The following is a 20,202-nucleotide window of genomic DNA, read 5'->3' on the forward strand; positions in this document are numbered from 1 at the left end:
TCAATCCAAAATGAGGCTCAAAGTTGCACTAGATACCCCAGGTGTTGTTATACCATCAGGACCATATCTCTCTGGCCTGCTGGCTGGGACTGATTCACAGGAGGTGGTTCAAAAGCATCTGAAGGGACACATATTCTCTACCCCTTGTCTATAGTACTGTGTGAGAGTGTGTGTGTGTGATTTTATTGCACTAACAAGAAGGCTTTTTGGCTAGAACAACACAGAAAAGATCTTCTACCCCACTCGGCTAAGGTGAACCACCAATCCCAGCTGCAGCTGCAAATGTTCTCCCCACTCCCATCTCCCTTCAAGAAAGGAAGAGTTCTTACCAATCAGAGGGTATGCAGGATTGTCCCTTCCTGAGATTACCCAGAGGTGATAGTCACTTGGTCTCCCCTATGAATGGAAAGATAGAAGAATAGTGAAGATCAAGTTGTAGAAAGAGGAGAGCAATTGGATGCAAAACAGTAGAAAGAAGAATAAGAGGCCATGCCTGGAAGGTGGGAGGGGGGATCAGGAAACTCAGGATTATAAATCTCATGTAAAGCAACCAAGTGCTGACCTTGGAAGGAAAGGGAAAGTGCAGGAGAGGGCAAGACTAACAGTTGGGAAGATACAAGTCCAAACAACTGGGTCAGTGAATCACTCTTTAATTTTACACAAACTTACACATATACACACTCGTATAGCCAAACAACGATAAATATAGCTTGCAACTCCGTCTTCTCATAGCTGTGTAAAGGACAATTTGGAAGAGGCTTTTGGGACAGCAGCTATTCATGATCCGCCTGGTGAAGATCATCTCATGGACTGTGCAACTTAGTTATGCTCCTAAGTAATACAGCCTAGATCCCCATGAGGCACTACGGCATTCCGACATGCAAATAGGTCACCTGTTTGCATGACTAGACACTTCCTTACAGTGGCCCTCTCAAGAAAAGAACTTCCCAGCTGTCCTCAAACAGAACATTTGACCAGCCATTAGCTCAGCCAGGCCAGGCCAAAGATGGCCACACAGGACAATACTTGTGAATAATAGCTTGTGCACAAGTTACTTTAATAAATTATGTTACGATTTATGCAGGACAACCGTCTGTTTCTTTGTGAAGTATCCAGCGCTTAGGGATTTTGCAAAGCAGATTTTAATGAAAATACTTCAACACTTTCTCTACTTCTGCTGGCTTGCTTCATAGGCTAAGTAGGAGCCCAACTGGACAGCTGGATCTGTAGTCTCTCTCCAAGGAAAAACGGGAGCCGTTCCCCTCCCCACCAAGATCACTGAACCATTTTTGACTGCATGTTACACTTATACTTACAGGAACCCCCAACTGTTCTGTGGCCTTTTTGATAATATCGTCAGCGGTTTCCATGTTGGAGATGCTTAATGCCGTGTTCTGAATAAAACAAATATACATCTTAATAATACCTACTCCTGTCTGAAAAAGAATATTTGAATGAATTAATACCATCATATGAAACATATTTATAGCAACATTCTTTAACATGTAAGATTACTAATTTGTCATATTATGATATTCCAACTCTGAATTCCAAAGGACTTGCAAATTAGCAATACCTATTTTGAGGAAACCCTTGGTTATAGCAATAAATAGCTTTAGATTGCACTCTGGAAACTTCAGAAACCATTAATATATCAGATCTTCTTTGCTCTTTTCTTCCATCTTTCCCAGCATCAAAGCTTTCTCTAGGGAGCTGGATCTTTGCAGCTGTGCAGGATAATTTGAATCTGGACATTTGTGCCTCAAGTGAGAATTCTGGTTTGATTTGTCAGATAATCCATGCACCTATTTCTTGGCTATCCACAATATTTCCAGGAGTCTTCTCCAATATCAACATTCAAAAATGTCAGTACTCTTCTTATCCTCTTCTTCAAAGTTCAACTTTTGTTTCCATGGAGCATCAGAAGACAACATGACTGCTTGCAAAATCTGATCTTGTAGCTTTGGCCGCATCCAATTTCTTCTTGCAGTTGTAGAATGATTTTGAAGATGTCATTAACAAAAACTTGGTATTAACATTTTTCTTCTGCCCAAGTTCTTAAAAAAACAAATAAACAAAAAAGTCCAATGCATTTACCGTGATCCTAAAGTATCACTCTTGACATGGAAGCAGGGATTGAATTTAAATTCCCTGATTTTTCAAATATGTTTAACTCTTTTTAATAATGGAAAGACAATTGAATTTTGGCTAAAAGAAATTCTCCACCTATTGATGTTATTTTGGAGGCTTGGATCCCCTTGCTCATTAGTTTAAATTGCAGAGTTTTTTTCAGCTTTTAACAACAACAACAACAACAACAACAACAACAACAACAACAAAAACGATTTCTTTATTACTCACAGAAGAGCTTTTCTCCCTGTCCGTTACCAAAATCTGCATAGGCAAACTTTTGGCATACTCAGTCTGCTTCATTTCATAGATATGCCTGTAATTCAAATATTGATGGTGAGTCCAGAAATGTTGTGCTGCACAGAATAATTGTATTAATTTGAGTAGAAAAAGACCATTTAAAATCCTCTGGGGAATCTTACCATTCCTCTGTCTAGGAATTTTGGAACTCCCACAGAGATTTCATTGGAATTCCATTACATGAAGATGAGGATTGGCCCAAGGTGATGTCCCACCTCATGAATGCCCAGAATGGACTAAAATGGTGAAAGCCACTATTGGGTGGGGTGGAAGGAGCAAGTATATCATAAAATGAAGCTGGCCTTCCCCATTTTCACAATCTAGGTATCCTTTCATCTCTGCTGAAATGGGAATCTCCTGCCTCTAAACTCATATTCTTGGCTCACTGGCACAGGGCCTTCCTGCCCTCCATCAGGATGCAGTAACAAACACAGAGCAGAAAAGAAGGAAGAAGACATCTCATACCAGAGCAGCATGGACAGCCATCTTTCCTTCACTTCCGAAGAGCTGGAAATAAAGAAAAAACATTGCAGCAGGAGGGCATCACATAGCTTTTGTCAACTTTACTATATTAATCTGCAAACCCCCAAATCTTAGGTATGATACGGCTCTTGGTTCCACTTCTGCCAAGGAGGAAACCCTTGAGGCATCCGACGTCTTTCCTGGCCTGGGTGGGTGGGTGCACAGGCTCCCCCTCAGCAAGCAGGGAAAGGCGGATCCTTTTAATTAACCAGCCATTGGTCGTTAACATCCAGGCTGATGTACAGACAGGATGAGCAAAAGGAAGAACTTTGCATGAGAGAATCAACTGATTGTAAAGAGGGATTATAAAGAACAATATGTTGAAATTGTTTTAAAGAGGGTGAGAGTGTAATATGGTCTGTGCATATGGGTGGACATACAGATGTACTGCAATCGTAAGAGGATACATAGAACGCATCTCTGTATTTAATATGCACTGACCAATATGTTGTCCCTTCACAATCAAATATAGCTAGGAAAAAATGATCAACTGTGGGCGTTCATGCTTAATTACCCACAACTCTTCCTTCGCTCGCATCCTATTCAGGGCTGTTCTACAGGTAGTCCTCCACTTACAACAGTTCATTTAGTGACCATTGGAAGTTAAACAGCACCAAAAAAAGTAATATGACCATTTTTCAAATTTAAGACCATTGCAGCATCCCCATCGTCATGTGACTCATATTTCTGGTGGTCACACTGTCCTGGGGTCACGTGATCCCCTTTTGCAACCTTCTGACAAGCAAAGTCAATGGGGAAGCCAGATTCACTTAACAACCGTGTTATTAACTGAACAACTGCAATGATTGGCTTAACATCTGTGGCAAGAAAGGTTGTAAAATGGGGCAAAACTCACTTAACAAATGTCTCACTTAGCAACATAAATTTGGGGCTCCATTGTGGTCATAAGTCGAGGACTAGTGATTATCACTTTATCTCCTGTGAACGTCCATCCCTGCACACGGTTTGGCTGAGCCGGGTTTCCTGGCCTGCGTCTGGGAAGTTTGGGAAAGCTCTGCTCCAACGCAGAGTTGCATTCAGGCTTTAGCTTTTACTCCCCTCCCCCTTTTCCTCTGTTGCACAATTCCTAGAAGCCTGGCAGGCAACTTCAGTGACGTGGGGGAAACGGTGTCCGTTTCAAGCTGCGCATAAACAGATGCTGCAAAACCAGAGCCTGAAGGTTTGGGTACAGAGGTCCTGCCAGCTCAGCACTTGCAAGACTGCAGGCCTGGAACTCCTGTCTGTGGCGTTCTTGGCTGCCAAGGGCCAGTGCGACACCCCGCCGGGTGCAGCTGAATGTAGGAAGCCTCTTTTGCAGGCTCTGAAGTGGGAGTCTCAGCTCAGGCCTTCCCTCTGTCTGTTCATGGGGAGACTCTCACACCGCTGAATTAATGCGCAAATTCCTTCTGCATTGATGCCATTGATTTGGGTTGGATAAACACAATTTACTGGCTGAAGACACGGGATCTGCCAGAATCTTCAATAAAAATATAGATGAAAAATTGGATTTGGAAAATTCTGGTGTGATAAAACATCCGACAGATTTTAAAGGAAGATAAAACACATGATATGGTCGTTTTATCCAAGTATCAGTGTATCACAATTTTATAGCTATAATCATAATCAGGGCTTTTAGTAGTTTTTGTTTACTGTCCCGATTCCTGATTGATTAGTTGCAACTTGTTTGTGAAACAGTAGGAAATATATGTGATAAATAATCTATGGTCTTCTTGATTCCTTGGACAGAAGGCACAAATGAAAAATCTCTGTGTTGTCCGGGGATCTGAGGAGTTAGGAGTTTAAGGAAAGATCTGCAGAGACCATCAATCATCTTCTCATTCTGCCTCTTAAGGCAGCACAAACAACCCTAGGAAAAGGGCAGCCTCTGTTATCCCCAGCGTTGTGCTCTCCAGGGGTGTTGGACCTTTCTTCTTTGCCAATAGGACGAGGCGAGCAGTTTGGAGGGTACCAGTGTTGAGGTGGCTGTCAGAAGAAGATGCCATGAATTCTACCCACAGCTATTTTTCTCAGTTACCCTTGAAACTGCTTCTGTTTCCTACAAAGCTAAGCAGGTGTATCTGGTGTATAGGAATTGGAGTTGTTTGGGTGAGGATTGTGTGTATGGAATCCCCCCTTTTCTCCCCATCTCCTCAGTTGCAACTTTGCCCTTGTCATAAGCAGGAAGGCACCACTTGTTGATGAGGGCAGAGCAGACTGGTTGAGTTCATCTCTTGCCACGGTGGTCCCTTCAAAGAGATGGGTATATGGACCTTACCTGAAAGTGACGACATAATTTACAGTTGGCCAGCCAATCACAAAAGATGTGTCTGGGCTAATTTTCTTCTCTGACACTTCACTAAGGCAGGATCCGGTCCATACTTCACTCAGATGGACTTTTTTCTTCAGTTTCAAGCTAGAAGAGGACCTGTATGACAAGCCAGAGATTTCTCTTCAGCATATTCACAGAACTCAGAGATCACAGCTAGTGTACCTGATCTGTCTCCTTCTGCAGACAACCAAGAACTCTTCAACAGAGTCACGGACACACTCTCTCACCTAAAGTGACATGCTCGTTAAGCAGCTCACACACTCAAGTCCCGTGCCATGATTTGCTTTCTGAAATAAATCCTAATTGGCTTCATTCGCCTTAACTCATGGTTACAAATCAGAAAGCAGGGCTCAGCCTCACACCAAGGCTTAACGTGGTGGGTTTGTTTTGGTACTCATATGTTGTATGAACCCAGCATTTGATAATAGCAAAGAGAATTAGCTGGTGAATCCAACAGACACTCACACTTACTTGGATTTGGCAACAATTAGCATGTTGCTGAAGAGGAACAAATGCCTCTCTTGGGTTTGCAAGCCCAGAGAAAGCTGGACCCGCTCGTCCAAGATGAAGATGGAATTTGGGTTGCTGAAAGCTCCAGCTGGTAATCCATTATCTCCGTGTGAGGATGACAAAATAATTTCCCTGCTGGAAAGAGAGCAGGACATGAATTGGGATGATATTAATACTGGGCTTACTACTGTCACCATTCAGGAAAGTACATTTTAATCATTCTGCTTTAAGCAATCCCTGAAGAAGATTAATTTATACTACAGTCCAGTTTTATCTTCAGCAAGTATTATTATTTTCAAGAAGAGCCTTCCCTTGACTTCAATTGCCTGATGAAGCCCCATTGAAGCAAGTAGATTTTTTTATTCTTCCTCCAAACCTGCCCTTCGCTATTCTTAAATTCATTTGCCAGTTTCTCCTCTTGTTGTAGGGGGAGTTATTGGCGGGGGGGGCTCTAGAGTGGGAAGTGGCATCATATGTGTCATGATGTGCATAACAACCTCTTGGCTTCCTCTGGATAGATAATTAGATATTGTCCATTAGATATTGTCCACTATTTATTCCTTTACTTATTTCTACTAATTCAGATTGCTATGGCTACCCAACTCAGTGACACATGTGTGTGCATGCGTGTGCAGATTAAACATGAAAATCAAAGTTCTCCTTCTGGAACACAGGTTGTAATCTTTATGATGCCAGCAATTACATATTTTCACAGGGCAAAGAGCTTCAGTGTATATAACAATTTGGAGAGAGATTTTTAAAATATACATTTCTTTAAAAAAATTAAACTGAAATATTATGTTCAAATTATTGAACATTTAATACAGCTGTTACTTCATTTGTCCTCAGTCTCTAGAAAAATGCATTGCTTTCATTTGGTATTTTGCTGCCAGATAATGGCAGGTGAGACTCCCATCGTTTTCTTTTCCTCTTTCCCTCTTTCTGTCCCCCACAAATCAGAGCTATTTCCACGGAATCTTTAGATTGACCCAATTTGCCTCGTTGGTTGGGAATTATGGAGGTTGAAGCATCATATTGTACATACGTGGCATGAAATATAACTGCCTGAATCTGTTTGATCCTTCCTGACCCCTTCTTGTCTCTCCCTTCCCTCTCGGTCAAATCTCCATCAAGTTCCACAGCTAAGATCTGACTCTGTTTGACCCCATGAAGCTGATGGGCATGGCCAGATCAGGGGAGAGGAGGCCAAAGGACAGTGCCGGAGGGGCAGGCCACCATCCCACCGCAGTTCTCTACTTCAGTATGGAAGTTTGGAGGCAAATATTGCAGTTCTGCTTTTGCCAGGATGGGCCCCCAGTTATACCAAATATCAACCCTGAGAAGTCTTCAGCCAACACATCTCGGCTAGAGAACTCAGGCAGCTGAACAGGGAGGGCTGGGCAGAGCTGCCGCCATCACTGTTTTCCCCCTGGGATTTTTTTAAATGTGTGAATGTGTGCACATGGGAGGAGAACCTATTGCAAGGAGTGACAACCTTGAGGACAGCGAAAGAATGAGCTTGCAGTCCTCCGAAAGAGGAGCGTATGAGAAAGAGCCTCAAAGGAACCCCATCTGGATTTTGATTAAGGTCAGATGGGGTAGATAAGCAGTGAGGATTGTGCTGTAATGCCCCACAACAAGAGAGAGGATCCTCACTGGGCCTGTTTCTTGGCTTGGCCTGCCCTGAAGGGGTGAAGGGAAGCCTAAAGTGACCAAGCACGGGGCTCCACCACTTGCCTTTTGCTTCCTGGAGCCTTTGAAGGGCCTCCAAATAACGCCAAGGATTTGGGTCTCCTGCTTGAGAAATTAGGGGCAAGCCTGAAAGCAAAACATCTTTTTTTTTCCATAATTGGCAATTCAAGAACTTCATGAAGTTGCCTGAAAGCTGTGCAAGCTGTTTCCCCAAACCAGGGATGCCAAGCGTGGAATGAAAAGCGCTTCTAAAAGATTGTTTGGTTCTAAATGAACATCAGCTGAGCCTTTAACTTGGCTTAAAGCAATATTTATTTCAGTAAAATACTGTCAGGAAAGATTATTTATGAGGGCATTTTGGGAAACAGCTATGATAACTGTATGTTCTTTATTTATCCATCATCTTTTTGTGGCTAGAAGGGAAATCTCTGTGTGATGTGATGGTCATTCTGCCTTAAAACAGAAAATGAATTGGGCGGGTAGAGTTGAAAGGCAAAAGGCAGCAGTGCCTGAGTGGTCTTTGTGCCAAGCTCAAAGAAACCAAGAAACCCTCCAGGGATCCAAGATTAAGCTAGCAAAGAAATGTCACAAATAAGTGTGAATGGACAATCAGGCACATAGAGGGAGAATTTCAGCTTTTCTCTTTGCCAAATTTGCTGATTTTTATTGCTTGATGATTCTACTGAGTCAGCCCTGTCTGATATGTTAATCATTCAAACTGCATAATTAACATTAAGGTGCAATCCTGTGAAAATTTTTATGCTATTGGTGTTACTGTTATCTTCACTTTGGATTGGTTCTAAGTTCCCCATAATGGCTCACTGCTGGGGTAACATCTGAAATAGACGGCACATGCTGACAGTGAAAGCTGGTTGCTGTCTTGAGAGGTTTGCAAGATTGCAGGAATGCAAAATATGCATCCCAAGTAGTAACTGTGGAGACAAAAAAGTTTTCGCATTGCCTTCCACAGTCCTTCATGTGCAACTACAGGATTTGTCTTCACTTCTACAGACCACGAAGTGTGTAAAAGTTCCCTGGTTATACCCTATAATTTCAAGCTGTAATTGGGCTGGAAAAAATAACAGTTGCCTTAAGCTCTATTACTGGGAAACAGAACGAGGCAAACTTTCCTGTCTATGGGAAAGAGAGTTCTCTTAGAATTGTAGAATCATAGGGTTGGAAGGGACCTTGGAGGTCTTCTAGTCCAACCACCTGCCCAAGGCGGGAGCCCTTATGCCATCCTGGACAAATGGTTTCCAATCTTTCCTTGAAAACCTGTAGTGATGGAACACCCACAACTTCAGGAGGCAAACTGTTTCACTGATTATTTGCTTCCATCGTTAAGAAATTTCTCCTTAGTTCTAGGTTGGATTTCTCTTTAATGAGCTTCTATCCATTACTTCTTGTCCTGCCCTCTTGTGCTTTGGAGAATCGGTTGACCCCTCTTCTCTGTAATAGCCTTTCAAATATGGGAAGATGGCTATCATGTCACCACTCCTTATTCTCTTCATTAGGTTGGGCACACCTAATTTCCTTAGCCATTCATCATACAGTTTAGCTGTCAGTCCCCTAATCATGTTTGTTGCTCTTCTCTGCACTTTTTCTACATGGTGATCAGAATTGGATGTAATATTTCAAGTGTGGCCTCACTAATGCAGTATAAAGCAGTACTTGAACAACAAGTCTGTCAAGATCCTTCAAATATGGAGTCTGTCTTCCAAAGTGTTAGCAAATCCCCCCAGCCTGGTATCATCTGCAAATTTGATGAGCTTCCCTTCTATCGTCTCATCCAGATCATTGAGGAAGACATGTAAGAGCCCTGGGCCCAAAGCAGAACCTTGGGATCCCCACTGTTCACTTCCCTCCAGGTAGATGTGGTTCCCTTGAGGAAGGACCTGCTGAGTGTGGTTGGTCGGCCAGTTGCGGATTCATCTGGCTGTGATGCTATCTAACCGACAGATTTCTATCTTACCAAGAAATACATTGTAGTATATTTTGTCACATGCCTTACTGAGATCTAAATATATAATATCCACAGCATCTCCTCGATCCACTAGTTTAGTCACTTTGTGAAAGGAAGCAATATGTTTTGTATGGCATGATCTGTTAACTAACCGACGCTGGTTTCTATTAATTGACTTGTTCATTTATGATGCTCACAAACCTGCCCTGTTTTAAAACCCTACCATGGAAATACTAGGAGCTGAGCTGGAAATGCACCCTCCCAGTTCGCAGCATAGGACCAGAGTGGCCCAGCAGGCTTTCAAAGCATCACAGAAGCCACCTGTCCCCTACGTGAATTGGTATGTGTGTGTATAGACAGCTGAGATCAACGCTGCTGTAACTTCACTACAGAATTCCCCCTCCCCTGCCCCCCAGCAACCCAGGGAAAATTCCAGCCAACACACCCACACCACAATTGGCAATTGGCAAACCTGGTGATTTCATAAGTTTATTTAACTTAGCCAATGGTGGCATATTGTTGAAGCTGCTGGCTCCTCTTCAAGCAGGTCCAGCCAGGGAGCCGTGGACGTCACTGTCCACTATTTGTTTACGCTGCTGTCCCAACCAAGGACTTCTGCCAGATTTCTAGCCCACAGAATTGGGTGGTTATATTTTCATTCAGCAAAATTATAACTTTGTTCCATATTTTGTCTATCCTTATGGACTCCAGAAAAAACATTTTCACTTAAGCTGCCTGGGAAAAGGTTTTCCTAACAGTCGTTTTAAGGCAGTGGTTCCCAACCGGTGTGCCGCGGCACTAAGGGGTGCCGTGAGATCTTTTGAGGGTGCCGCCAAAATTTCGGGGAAATTTCTCGTTCTCGGTCACCTCCTTTTCACAAAAGGGTGGCTCCACCTGTTGAAAAGCCTGGAAAGCCCTCCCGGGATTGCTGATTTGCTGATCCGCCGAGCAAACAAAACAACCCAGCCTCTCTCGGAAGCTCTCTCGCTCGCCGCTTTTCCATTCCCGAGGACGCCTTCAGTCGCCGGCCTGCGCTCGTCTACTTCGCTGGGAGGAGCTTCGGAGCTTCGGGACCGCTGGGAGGCAGGCAGGCAGGAAGGGTAAAGAGGACTCGGTTCTGCAGTGTGGACGCGATTTCCCCCTTTCGCGCTTGTCGCCGTTAAATCCTTAGGAGAGAGGAAGGGGCTGGGGTTGGAGGGATTATTGGGGGATCGGGGATGGCAAGAAGTTTTTTTCGGTTCCTTTTCAGAACTGTGGAAGAAAGGGTGTTTTTTTCCCCTTTCCTAGAGTTTGTGTCTGTGATTACTTTCGGAATACCAAGCTGATTTTATCATGCCTTTGCGATCCGCCGAGTTATAGAATTAAAACAAACCCTTTCACTCGGCTCCCATTCATTCCTGCTGGTGGGGAGTCATTGGTTTGAGCAGCATTCAGCCCACATGGACTTGAGATCTCTGTTTTGACGCACTCTTGAGATTGAAGGCAGATTGGTGGGGGTTGCGTTGGGGGGGCAGGGAAAGAAAGGCAAAAGGTTTAAAACTAATGAGTTTATGCTGTAATGTGAAAGCATCTACGTGAAGCCAGTTTGGTATGATTATTAAGTCATCAACTAGAAACCAAGAGACGTTTAATTCTAGTCCTGCCTTGGGCACAAAGCCAAATTGGTGACCTTGGCCAGTCACTTCTCTTGTCCCTAGAAGAGGTAGAATTAGAATTAGAAAAGAAGTAGAATTGCCAAGTTACTTCTGAAAACAGCTGCCAAGAAAAGTTCAGTAGTCCAAAATGATTTGAATGTGCAATTGTTTAAATGCAGTTTATTTGTCTACTGATGGCTGATTTGTTTGAATGCAAAGCTTCCAAGAATTCCCTAGTTTTCGGATTTAGCTTGGTGTAGGATGGCCACACATTTACATGCAAAAGAGACAATTAAAAAAACTAAGGAAACAAAAAGATCACATCTTCTCTAGCTGTCAGCACACAGATAAGCAGGGATTAACACCAAACAACCAAGCAGAAAACAATAGAAATATTAAGGAGAAATATTCAAAGAAATATTAAGGAGAAAACCACATATCCACCAACATTGGTAGGGCAAGTTATTGTATATAAAAAGGCATCAAAGCCACCATGACTAGCATAGATATGTTACCTAGCCAGGTAATGAAATTTCTTCAAGCAAATAATCAAGCTTAGAGAGTGCCAAGGAAAGTTATCCTAATTTACAGATATTGTTTTTTATTCTGTATTCTCTTTAATTCTTACTTGTTTTAATGTATTTACGCATAAATGTATGTATAAGGAGCTCTGTAATGACAGGTTTACAGAACAATGTATGAAATAGTATGATTGAAGTGGAAACAAGGCAGGGGTTGAATGAATAAAAAGTTACTATAAGGTTAGTGAACAGTGTTCGTGTAGACTAGATTTAGTGAGACTTCTTTTTCTTTTCACTTAACTCTCCTTTGCTTATCATCTATTATATTTTCTATGCTTTACTTACCATTGCTTATACAAAAGAAAGCAGTGCGGTTTGATTGATCCATCAGCATTCTCATTCATACTTCTCACCAGTGTAATTCCACATGGCACTTTAAAAACAAAAACAAATTGAAGCAGCCAACTTCACTATTCCAAAATAAGAGGGTAACAGCAGCTTAATGGCTACAAGCTTACAGAAAGGAATTTGAAGAAAACTGATTAATTAGGGATTTTTAAATGCTGAAGTTTATCTCTCAAAGTTTTAAAACGTGCAGGTATTTTAAAACGTGCAGGTACACGAGCACACAATAGATTTAAGCTTAATGTGAACCGCTACTAGCTCATAAAGCGCTTCTCTTATTTTGCTGAAGGGAACTGGGCTCTGCACTTGGTTTGTGACTCACTCTCACTCGGTTTATTTGCTTTGGAACAGGGTAGTTTTGTCTTTGGGGGTTTTGCTCAGCAGTTATCCACTGAAACTATTGTTTCAGCGTGCAGGACTAGCCTAAGATAAAAGGTTTTAACATATTTTAATGGGGTTTTTATAGGTTTTTTATTTTATTTTTTTATTTTTTAGAAGGATGGATAAGTTCGTAGTGAGGCGAAAAGTACAGGCAGATGAATCTCCAGACCAAATGGTGGCTTCCAGTATTGGTACTGCTTCGAAGTCAAACACTGAAGGTGTTCCTGCTCCATCTGAATCAAATTGCGAAAAGGGGAAACACGCATCTCTCTCGAAGAAAAGGACATATATTGATGCCTATTTAGCATATGGTTTTACTTCAACCAATGATGAAGATAATCCGTGTCCTGTGTGTTTAGTTTGTGGAGCTACACTCAGCAATGAGGCCATGGTACCTAGTAAGCTCAAGCGGCACCTCAATAGCAAACACCCTTTTGTGTCACAGAAGGACATAGCATATTTTTTTCGTATGTTAGAAGGGCAAAGTAAGGCGGCTACTAAAATGGTCAAGAAGGTAACAGTAGCTGACACTGCTCTTGAAACTTCCTTCAGAGTAGCAGAGCTGATAGCAAAGAAAATGAAGCCTCATACAACTGGTGAAGAAATCATTGGCCCTGCATGCAACATAATTGTAGAAACAATGCTTGGCAAAGAAGCCCAGGAACAGATTTCGAAAGTACCTCTTTCCAACAACACAATCAGCCGTAGGATATCTGAAATGTCAACAGATATTAATGAAGAAGTTGTGAAGCAGATAAAATCGAAAAGAAAATTCGCATTGCAGGTAGATGAGAGTACTGACATAGCTGGAAAATGCCAACTGCTTGGGTTTTGCAAATTCATTGACAAGGATATTGTGGAACAGTTTATGTTTTGCAAAGAGTTACAGACTACAACTACTGGAGAGGATATCTTTGCATCTGTAAATTGTACCTCACTGAACATGGTCTTTCATGGAATTACTGTTGTGGCATATGTACTGATGGTGCACCGTCGATGATAGGGAAGTACAAAGGCTTCATCACCAGGGCATTGAAAGAAAATCCATCTATAACTACAACTCACTGCTTCCTACACAGAGAGGCTTTAGTAGCCAAGACGTGTGGAGAAGAGTTAACTGAGGTTTTAAACCAGGCTGTCAAGATGGTTAATTTAATCAAATCCAGGCCACTGCAAAATAGAGTTTTTCAAAAGATGTGTCAAGAAATGGGTGCGAATCATATTTCACTGATTTTGCATACTGACATAAGGTGGTTATCAAGAGGTCGTGTACTGAACCGCGTTCTTGAACTCAAAGAAGAATTAGAAGCGTTTTTCCGAGAGGAGAGACATGATATATTCATAAAGCTGCTTGAAAATCATACTTGGTGTTTGAAGCTGTCATATTTGGCAGACATTTTCATGAAGCTGAATGAACTAAATCTCTCAATGCAAGGAAGACTTGAGGGAATTGTAACATCAGTTAACAAGATGGTTTTCAGAGAAAGCTGAAGAGAAAGAGAAAGCTGAAATCATGGAAGTCGGCTGTTCAGAGAGACGATGTGTCAAACTTCCCTTCTCTTCAACAAGCAGGATATAACGGCTTTGGAACTGTAAAAAATCTGATTCTTAATCACTTGGAACAGCTGAGAGAAGCAGTTGATAAGTATTTTCCATCGCTGTCTACAGAAAAACTAGAATGGATTGTATCACCCTTCGAACTGGCTGACATGGCTGAAGAGCTGGACTTCACGGCAATAGAACGTGACGAATTTCTTGATATGTCTGCTGATTCAACACTGAAAGTCAAATTTGAGAAGAGTGACAAGACACTGGCAGCTTTTTGGCATGCAACATTGGGGGAATACCCTAATTTGGGTCAGAAAGCTATTTCTCTACTTTTGCCCTTCTCCACATCGTATCTGTGCGAGCAGGCATTTTCTGCCATGGCTACAATAAAATCGAAACAAAGAAATAGGCTTCTTTCACTTGAGGACGATATGCGGGTGGCATTGTCAACAATAAGACCTGATATCAAGAGTTTGTGTTCCAAGCATCAATCACAAGTTTCACACTGAGTATACATGCATGGTGCACTGTGGTCTATTTGTGTGTTTGTCTTGTATCATAGTGTACTTGAATACATTGTGCAACTACAGTAAAACTTGTCACAATTACATATTTGTATCGTAATACTATTTTTTTTATTAAGGCAGAATCAGTGTAAACAGTATTCTCATATCATCTAGGAGTATAAGGTGTTGTTGCATGCAAACTCTCGAAATGAAACAAATAAATAAATAATAATAAAAAAGCTACGGAGATTTTAAATATCTATTTCCTTATAAGGGTGCCGGGAACTTTTGAAAGGCTTTCCAAGGGTGCCTCAAACAAGAAAAGGTTGGGAACCACTGTTTTAAGGACTCAACTAAGACCTAAACGAATGCAAGTTTTAAGGATAATTTTCCATGCCTGCAACATCTTTATTTTAGGATAAAAGCTAGCCAATAGAAAGAGAGGGCAACAGTTGGGTGACATATGCTCTCCTTGGTTTTTACATTGAGCTTAGTTCTGCTGTTATCGGTGAGGGGAGAAGTTAAACAATAACGGTTCCATTCTGCATTTCTTGTCACATCTTAAAAAGAAATCTTTAGAGGAGGATATTATCACACGTGAAATGTTGGGTGAATCTGGTTTCCACCACTTTTGAATGCAACATGTCAAAACGGCTAAAGGCATGTTCGAAAAATAGCCAGACCTTGACATTCCACCATATCTTACCCACCATGGAAACATCTAAAGAATTTCAGAGGAAGAAGCACACCCCAAACACTGGGGATACGCCTTTTCCTTTAGAGCTGTTCTAGTGACCTTTGTAGGATTGTACAGTAATAAATATGGTGCTGACTGTAATTTCTGGGGCAACTTCAGATATCAACAGAAAAAGCGAGGAGAGGAAGTGGAAGTGGTTCATGCTCCTAGGAGTCATTTGAATAGGATCAATGCATCTTTTGAGCCAGAGAGGAAATGCCTGTGACTCTTTTAGACCTGGGGCTCTGCAAGAGGAAGGGCAGCTCATTTCTACTTCCTCTCTCCGGGTGGATTCTATGGACGGCACCTTCCCATTGGCTCTGCTCTGTCAAAATGAGTCCTTTTTTCAACATGACTTGAAAGATGACCTGGATTTTACTAGGAATCCGAGAGGTTGGTGGAGGAAAGGTCCCTGTGGCCCATTCAATGGACTTCTATGAATCCAGATGCTTGCTGGCTTCTATCCACCATTGAAAAGGAACAAGGGAACCAAGGCAGTTCAATCTGCTGGCTGAATCAATTGAATTAATTCTTCTCAGGATCCACAATCAAGTTATTCGGGGTTTTTTTTATTTCTTAATGAGAACTGGAAATAACAGTAAAACCTGACCTGTACTTTGTTCAGTAGCTCCCTTTTAAAATATACCCTATTCTAAAATTGTGCCACTTTTCTTGGAGATTGAAGGTACCAAAGTTTAGTCCTCTCCTGCTGGTAACAAGCTGTTTTCTAAACTGATCTCATTTGGCCAAATACCTGCCCTTGTTTTAATGAAATGCCCTGAATCTCTTTGATGTAAAATGCAAGATCCATGAGAATGAAGGTTCCAAGCACACAGAGACATCCATAAAATATTGGCCACCTTCAGTGCTGCTGACTGAAGGAAGGGAGTGGGGTTAGTCTGTGGCGATTCAAAATCAGGAGTCAATTGCACTTTTTCCAATTAACAAATTGTATTATGAGGCAAACGTTTTGTGAGCTGCAGCCCACTCCATCACGGCATTATGAAGCACATAAATTTTCCACGAGCATTAAGGGTTTTAAGAACTACAGAAGGAAGTGTGAGTGAAGCCTTCATCGATCTATTGTCTGTCTATTCAGTTGCTGTAACTGCCCATCTCAATCCAATTGATTTTAACCTCACTACTCTTTCCACTTATGACTGTATGACTATAACTTGTTGCTGGCAATCCTTATGATTTATATTGATATATTGATCATCAATTGTGTTGTAAATGTTGTACCTTGATGAACGTATCTTTTCTTTTATGTACACTGAGAGCATATGCACCAAGACAAATTCCTTGTGTGTCCAATCACACTTGGCCAATAAAAAATTCTATTCTATTCTACAGATAGAGTTTTTTTCCCAATCCGGGAGAATTTTCAAAGTGCTAAGAGGAGATACTCTTTCTTGACAATCTCATAGAAATACTCTGCTACTGCTTTTCTCTGGAGTTGGTTCCCCCCCCCCCCCAGTGAAGGATTTCCTGGTGGTGCCCATTTAATTCATAACATGGTCAGAATTTGCTGATCCTTTTTTGGATATTGTGAAGATGCAAAGCCTCTTGAAAGAACTTTGAATGATCCTGCAGGTAAGAAGGGTACAGATGCACAGGTGAGAATCCATCACTGGCTCAGAGCTACAGCAGGAAGGAATGATTGCCCCTCAATGATTTCCCCAGCCCTCAATTTCCATTCCATTTAAAATATAAATGTTGCACCACTGGTCTGGAGGGAAATTTTTATTTATTTATTTAGCAGATTTATATAGCTGCTCATCTCACAAAAATCATTCCGGGCAACACTAAAATGAAATATGAAAAAGAAAACAGAAAAGCAGAGAAACCCAAGATTGCACGAGGGCAATATCACTTGACATCACACCGCCACCATGGATCACAACATGCTGTTTATAATCCCATCAGTTTCTAGGTCCACTACGGAAAGCCCAGGATTATATAGGACGACCCCAAATATTCTTTGGGGAGCCCCTGACTTCTATTCCCCCAAAATGGCGGCAGGCTTTTCTGCCATTTCCATTAGGACACTCACAGACTATAGAGCCCTTGGGTGGGCTGGCTGAAACAGCCTTGAAAGAGTTCACAGACAAAACATACCCTTCCAAACTCCTCTTCCCTCCAATTGCAATCAATAAATCTTTATTATGGTTACGGACCAGCCCAACTGCCAGATTAAGGTAAGAGCCCCAGCCCTACCTATGACAGACCTCTACCCACCATTTCCCTTGTCACCTCCCAGCAGCTCTGCCGCCGCCTACCCCCACCCCCACCCTGGTTGTGGGACAATAAAGGGTTTGCATCCACGTCTCTTACCTGGACCGATGTTTAGATTTGCCAAGTGCTTTGCTGAGGGCAGCTGAAGTTGAGCGTCTCCTTTGAACAACGGGTTTCATTTTCTGTCGGAGAAAATGACAGGGTGGGTGAGCAAGCGGTCATGGTGCAGGATGAGCTACATTGATGTTTCCCAACCACGGCAATTTTAAGATATGTGGGCTTAAACTCCCAGAATTCTCCAGCCAGCATGCGGAACTGCACTAAAAGGAAAAGAATAGGACAGAGAGTAATTCCAAGAACAAGGGGATGGTCCAATTCGGAAATTTAATGCTTAGAATGCTGCATTGTAAGAGAGAAGATGCAACTTCAGGAGCTCCTTAAGGTGCAAGCTGTCTATGTGCAGTGACTGTCAGGGAAGGTGTTCAAGCCAAAGAACCATCACTTGTACTCCCACAATGGACAATTGGTAGAAAGTCTACACAAAAACAGGTGAAGAAAGAGTGGGTAGCATGCAATGAAAGTCTGAGGGAAGGAACTGGGTCAGATTGCATGAGGGCTGGCTTGGTGGGAACCAGATCTCACTGTTCCTGGGTAGGGTCCTTGAGAGGGTACAAGGAGCAAGCCTGTGAAGAAGACCAAATAGGTCTTCTTGGAACAGCAAAGCACCATTTCACTGGCAAGCCACAACTGGCACTTCTCTTCCCCATCCTGGTGCCCCCTGTCAGTAGGTGGCTCAGCTCATGTCCTGATGCCCAACACAAAAAGAGGGCATCCTGGTTTGACTAGCATCTTTTATAAAACTAGAGGCAGAAAAATTTCTGCAGAAAACCCACACCCTCACCTAAAGTTGAAATGCCACCCACGGGGAATCAGAAAACATAGATAATCATGGGCAGAAACATTTGGAAAGGACCCAGAGAGAAAAATAGTAACAGAATTGGAAGGGACTTTGGAGGTCTTCTAGTCCAACCCCTGCTCAAGCAGGAAGCCCTGTACCATTTCAGACAAATATATGTTCAATCTCTTCTTAAAAACCTCCAGTGTTGGAGCACCTACAATTTTTGAAAGCAACCATTCCACGGGTTAACTGTTCTGTCAGTAAATTTCTCCTTAGTTCTTGGTTTCTTCTTTGATTATCTTCCGTCCATTGCTTCTTATCCTGCACATTGTTGGCTCATATTTAAATGATTGCCCTCTACGACTCCAAGATCCTTCTCACAGTTATTGCTATTGAGCCAAGTTTCACCAAATCTATTCCTGTGCATTTGGTTTTCTTGCCTAAGTGTAAAACCTTACTTTTCCCTACATTGAATTTCATTTTGTTAGATAGGGCCCAGCGTTCAAAGACTTGAAGACTTGATTCATCTGAATCTTGAGCTTATGTTCTGGGGTGTTGGCAATTCCTACCAGCTTGGTGTCATCTGCAAATTTGATGAATTCTCCTTTATGCCCTCATCTAAATCATTGATGAAGATGTTGAAGAGCAATGGACCTAAACAGAACCTTGGGGTTCACTGCTGCTTACTTCCCTCCATGCAGATGTGGTTCCATTAAGGATGACACATTGAGTGCAGCTAGCCAGAGACAGGGGATGAAGGTTCACTTTGGGAAAATGGGGTGGGGAGTTGGGAACCCCGTTGCCATGACAAACCAGGCCAGAATCCAGCAGGGCTCCAGGATGGGCCGAGGAGAGCTACAACTTGAATTTAGGCTACGGCACTCAGAACCTGTGATCATTTTGTCTGGTGTTAGCAAGAGCTTGGGTATGAGGAAGATCCGATGGAACGAGGAGAATCTTGGCTCCCAGACAAGGGATTCCATGTAACCCTCTGGGTGAGCAGCTGCACGTAGGAGGCTTTGTGGCTCATGGCTCCCTACCATTAATTAAGGGCCCTTCATTCAGCTTGGTGTAAAAATATTGATTCTCGTCTGAAATTCCCATGTCGCTTCTGCACTCATTTCAGTGGGTGCAGAAAGGAAAGAAGAAAAAAAGAGCAAATAGCTGGGCCAACGGTTTGCAGGCCTGGACAGGGGTGTGGGGGCTGGGGGGAGGCCTGGATGGCAACTGACCGCACTTTTTTTTTTTCTTACTTGACATTTCCACTTGCAGAGTCATTTTGGGTTAGCATCAGTGATGCTTCCCCCTAATTTACAAGTTCTCAGCTTTCCTTAATTGCTTTCTGGAAAGCTGATTCCTCAACTACCACATTCAGTGGTTTAATTAGTAGACCACACTGAAAAACTGCGTGTTTACATTCCCAGACAGAAGGATACATATTTTGTTTAGTTACATCTTTTATTTCTGCATTGAGGGCACTTTAAAAAACCCTCTCATTCTCTCCGTTTTCAAATTGTGCTATGGTAATAAAACACAACAAGCTGGGAAAACCCCCCAAATTTTCTACCCAGTTGTGCAATTTAGCAGTTCATTTTACCTGCCTTGATATGTGAGCTGACTAAGCCAAGGGCAATTCCATTTTCTGTCCCAAATATTCCTGTTTCAGCACAGAAAAGCCCTGATGGCTCACATGGCCCTTCTCACTTCAAGGCTGCAGGCATTTCTGCATAGGGAAGTTGCAAAAAACTGACTGTCTTTGGTCCCAAAGCCCCTTTCCTGGCCAAACCTTTCCAGCCAATGAACATTCAGCTACTACCTCATCCTGTCCCCAATTTCATATAAAAAGGCCAGAACCTTCTCCCCTCTCTGAAAACTCAGGAAAAAACTTTTAA

General features: G+C 42.3%; 1 protein-coding gene across 4 annotated transcripts in view; it reads right to left on the reverse strand.

Annotated features, from left to right (window-relative positions):
* Positions 1 to 20,202, reverse strand: part of LOC131204944 (rho GTPase-activating protein 20-like) — an 88,136-nt gene that overhangs the window by 24,520 nt on the left and 43,414 nt on the right. The window contains exons 2-8 of one of the 4 annotated variants that reach the window (XM_058196639.1): positions 17,512 to 17,594; positions 5,753 to 5,923; positions 5,228 to 5,377; positions 2,896 to 2,937; positions 2,362 to 2,446; positions 1,317 to 1,394; positions 330 to 396 (exon numbers count right to left, since the gene is read on the reverse strand). In XM_058196639.1, coding sequence (XP_058052622.1) covers positions 330 to 396; positions 1,317 to 1,394; positions 2,362 to 2,446; positions 2,896 to 2,937; positions 5,228 to 5,377; positions 5,753 to 5,923; positions 17,512 to 17,591 — 673 coding nt within the window. In that variant the 5' untranslated portion in view covers positions 17,592 to 17,594. The other 3 variants (XM_058196638.1, XM_058196640.1, XM_058196641.1) reach the window with 3 other exon arrangements.

The sequence above is a fragment of the Ahaetulla prasina genome, chromosome 11 (genome assembly GCF_028640845.1).
Source record: "Ahaetulla prasina isolate Xishuangbanna chromosome 11, ASM2864084v1, whole genome shotgun sequence".
Taxonomy (NCBI): Eukaryota; Metazoa; Chordata; class Lepidosauria; order Squamata; family Colubridae; genus Ahaetulla; species Ahaetulla prasina.